Source organism: Mauremys mutica, chromosome 2 (genome assembly GCF_020497125.1).
Source record: "Mauremys mutica isolate MM-2020 ecotype Southern chromosome 2, ASM2049712v1, whole genome shotgun sequence".
NCBI classification, from domain to species: domain Eukaryota; kingdom Metazoa; phylum Chordata; order Testudines; family Geoemydidae; genus Mauremys; species Mauremys mutica.
Genome location: NC_059073.1, coordinates 294,002,240 through 294,006,125, shown reverse-complemented (window position 1 = coordinate 294,006,125; position 3,886 = coordinate 294,002,240). Strand labels below are relative to the sequence as shown.

Below are 3,886 nucleotides of genomic sequence, written 5' to 3'. Positions count from 1 at the left end.
ACAGTTAATGGGGCTGGGCTGATGAAGGAGGCTGGCATCCTCTTACTGATGGGGCTCTGTGCACCGAGGGCAGAGCTGAGGGTCTCCTCTGCCCGTCGCTCCCCCATAGAGACAACCCGACATCCCATCGCTGCCTCCAGCCCTACCTGCCACCATCCAGCCCCAGATCCCTCCTGCCCCGCTGCTCCTCTTCACTCACCCCTGAGATCCTGCCACTGCCTCTGCCACGGCCCTTAGGCCAGGAGAGAGAAGGACCTGGCTCAGCCTGGCGTGTCCATTGTGCCGGCTGCTTTGCCACCTCCCAGCTGGGAAATCCAAGCTTCCTCTGGTGAATTCAGGGGAGAGGAGGAGGAAAATCAGGGGCACCATTTCAGATTTCAGTGAAGGGGGGGGGCAACTTTACCTGTGATTCCAGGGGCTATGTAGCAGTAGGCACCTGAAAACTCTAGTTTGTATGTGGTCTGTAGGCACCAGATAATGTAACGATTAACTGACAGGAGCCCTGTATCTAATTCCTATATAACAGGAAGAACATTTAAATAACTACTAGCCCACGTAGCTTGAATATAACATGTTCTGACATCTTGTGGCAGTCACTGAAGGGACACCAATTAGGTTTAAAATTGTAATGTCTGTTCTTACTTTGTTACTAACTCTGCAGAGAGAGAGACCCCGTCAGGACTCCTGGGTTCTAGCCCAGCTCTGGGAGGGGAGGGGGGTCTAGTGGGTTACAGCAGGGGCAGGTACATCTGGGTTATATATAAGAACAGCAGAACGGCCACACTGGGTAAGACCAGTGGTCCATCTAGCCCAGTGTCCTGTCTTCTGACAGTGGCCAATGCCAGGTGCCCCAGAGGGAATGAACAGAACTGGGAATCATCAAGTGATCCATCCCCTGTCGCCCATTCCCAGCTTCTAGCAAACAGGCCAGGGACACCTTCCCTGCCCAGCCTGGCTAATAGCCACTGATGGACCCATCCTCCATGAACTTATCTGGTTCTTTTTTGAATCCTGTTATAGTTTTGGCCTTCACAACATCCCCTGGCAAAGAGTTCCATGGATTGGACTGTGAAGATAGATTTTCTTTTGTTTGTTTTAAATCTGCTGCCTATTAATTTCATTTGGTGACCCCTAGTTCTTGTGTTATGAGGAGGAGTAAATAACACTTCCTTATTCACTTTCTCCACACCAGCCATGATTTTATAGACTCAGTCATATCCTCCTTTACTCATCTCCTTTCCAAGCAGAAAAGTCCCAGTCTTATTAAGCTCTCCTCATACAGAAGCCATTCCATATCCCTAATTATTTTTGTTGCTCTTTTCTGAACCTTTTCCAAATCCAATATACAGAAGCTCCCTGACTTACATTTTGCATAAGTAGGGAACGTATCTCCGACAATTACGGGGAAAAAAAGCATACAGAACTTTTTCTGTAAATCCAGATTTCTGTAAATCGGGTTTGCGTAATCCGGGGAGTGTCTGTATCTTTTCTGAGATGGGGTGATCACATCTGCACACAGTATTCACGGTGTGGCTGTACCATGGATTTATATAGGGCACCATGATATTTTCTGTCTTATTATCTATCCCTTATTATCCCTTTCCTAATGATTCCTAACAGTCTGTTCGCTTTTTTGACTGCACTGCACACTGAGTCGATGTTCTCAGAGAACTAGCCACAATGACTCCAAGATCTCTTCCTTGACAGGTAACAGCTAATCTAGCCCCCCATTATTTTGTATGTATAGTTGGGATTATGTTTTCCAATGTGCATTACTTTGCATTTATCAACACTGAATTTCATCTGCCATTTTGTTGCCCAGTCACCCAGTTTTGAGAGGTTCCTTGTAACTCTTCTCAGTCAGCTTTGGACTGAACTATCTTGAATAATTTTGAATCATCTGCAAATTTTGCCACCTCACTGTTATCCCCTTTTTCCTGCTCAGTTGTGAACATGTTGAACAGCCCTGGGCCCAATACAGACCCCGGGGGGACACCATTTACCTCGATCCACTAGGAAATACTGACCATTTATTCCTACCCTTTGCTTCCTATCTTTTAACTGGAGTGCCTGGCAATGCTTTCAGGATCATCTAAGGATCCTTCATTTAATTTAATGACAAGCCCTTTGTTATCTCAATCACCCTGCCTCTGTTTATAAACAAACTCCCTGCCCCAAGGGCAGAAGTTGTTAGCAGCAGAGAACTCATCACAGTCCACACTCAAGCTCTCTCTGGGGGCTGGGGCATGTGCTGTGAGCAGACCTCTGGTTCATAACCTGGGGTGGAGGAGCCCCCCCAGAGTGGTGCCCCTGCAGGAAGGCTAGGGTTAGGGGTCTGAAGAACATGCCTGAGCTGATGCCATTGGCTCCACCAGGGAAGATTTGGCCTTCGTGGAGGAAGTGAAGCTCCGAGGAAAGTTTTGAAAGCAGCAGAGGCCTGTTAGATCGAGGGTGGAGGCCTGGCAGACCAACTGAGCCGACTAACACAGCAGCATGAAAAATACGAAGGGCTGGAATCTTAGCTGGTGTCAATCAGCAGAGCTCATCCATTGAAGACTTGGAGCTATGCTGATCAACAGCAGCCGGGGATCTGGCCCTACGTGATTAATACGACATTTTAAGTTGGGTTTCAAACCAACAAATCTAACATTGTTTCATCTCTCCTCCCCTGCCAGGCCTTTCGTGCCCCAGGATAAGTTTGTTTTCCTGCCTTTTACTTTCCAGAACCTTAGTGCAAATTCAGCTGCTCTCGTGGGAGGAATGATCAGGCTTCCAGCCTATCACAAAAGACAGAGAGCAAAATACGCTACCAACAGCCATGGTTCTTTAAACCACGTCTCCATACAGCACCTAAGATTTTATGGTCCGAATTCTGGTTTGTTGAAGCCAACGGTAAAACTCCCATTGGCTTCAATGAGACAGAGTCTGGCCCTTCATGTGCAAAGTGCTGTGGAGATATTGACTAGTCCACGGTAGGTAAAAACTGATTTCCCCCTTTTACAGATAGGGAAGCTGAGAGACACAGAGATTAGGGGATTTGCCCAAGGCCTGACTGCAAAGCTGGGATTAGAACTCAGGACATCACGCCTCCCGGGCTCAGATACATCCCATGTGGCACCCCCTTTCTCTTCTCTGTATACACTTTTATGAATCCATCCCTGGCAATGAAAAGCAGCACTGGGTTTGTATCTTTTAATAGAGCACATGGGTGGCTGTGAAAGGGAAGGGTCAAAGTCACTCCTATTTCTCCTGGAGGGTGTTGTCCCCCGGCAGGTGAAGACTCTTGCTCCTGGAGGATTTGCTGCTCTTGGCCTTCAGCAGCATGGCCTGGCTGTTGGGTAGGATTCCCTCTTGGAAGACAGCAGCACCGCCCAGCAGCAGCTTGTGGAGGTCCTTGTTACGGCGGATGGCAAGCCACAGGTGCCACGGTGTGATACATCTCCTCGGGTCGTCCTGGGTGGCGTTCCCAGCCAGTGCCAAGAGCTCAGTGGTCAGGTACTCAATCACAGCAGCCAGGTAAACCAGTGCTCCACCTTTGATCCGCTTGATGCAGTGTCCTCGACGCAGCATCTTCTCTATATGGTCCACAGGGAACTGCAACTTCTCCCGAGAAAACTGGGACTTGGAGTTTGCCTGAGGTGCCTCCCTGGTCTTCCCCGGCCCAGACATGGTTGCAAATTCCTGCGGCTCAGTGGCTTTCCCTGCAGTAAACAGCAAGATGAGCGAAACAGGGCTCAGATTGAGGATTCAACGCTATGGTGGTGGGGAGAAGGGAGAGAGGAAGGATGGCAACCTTACATTTTGATTCGTCAGGTATGAACCAATGGGAAGCAAGATCCTTTATTAGCCAATGGGGATATTTCCTTTCTTTATGATGTCATTTTCA

The 3,886-nt window shown here is 48.6% G+C and overlaps 1 protein-coding gene across 1 annotated transcript; it reads right to left on the bottom strand.

Annotated features, from left to right (window-relative positions):
- Window positions 1-3,184: 3,184 nt before the first annotated feature.
- LOC123363161 (histone H2A-like) lies at window positions 3,185-3,827 on the bottom strand. Its single transcript, XM_045004049.1, has one exon. The coding sequence runs from the start codon at window positions 3,667-3,669 to the stop codon at window positions 3,241-3,243; it is 429 nt and encodes a 142-aa protein (XP_044859984.1). The 5' UTR covers window positions 3,670-3,827; the 3' UTR covers window positions 3,185-3,240.
- Window positions 3,828-3,886: the final 59 nt, after the last annotated feature.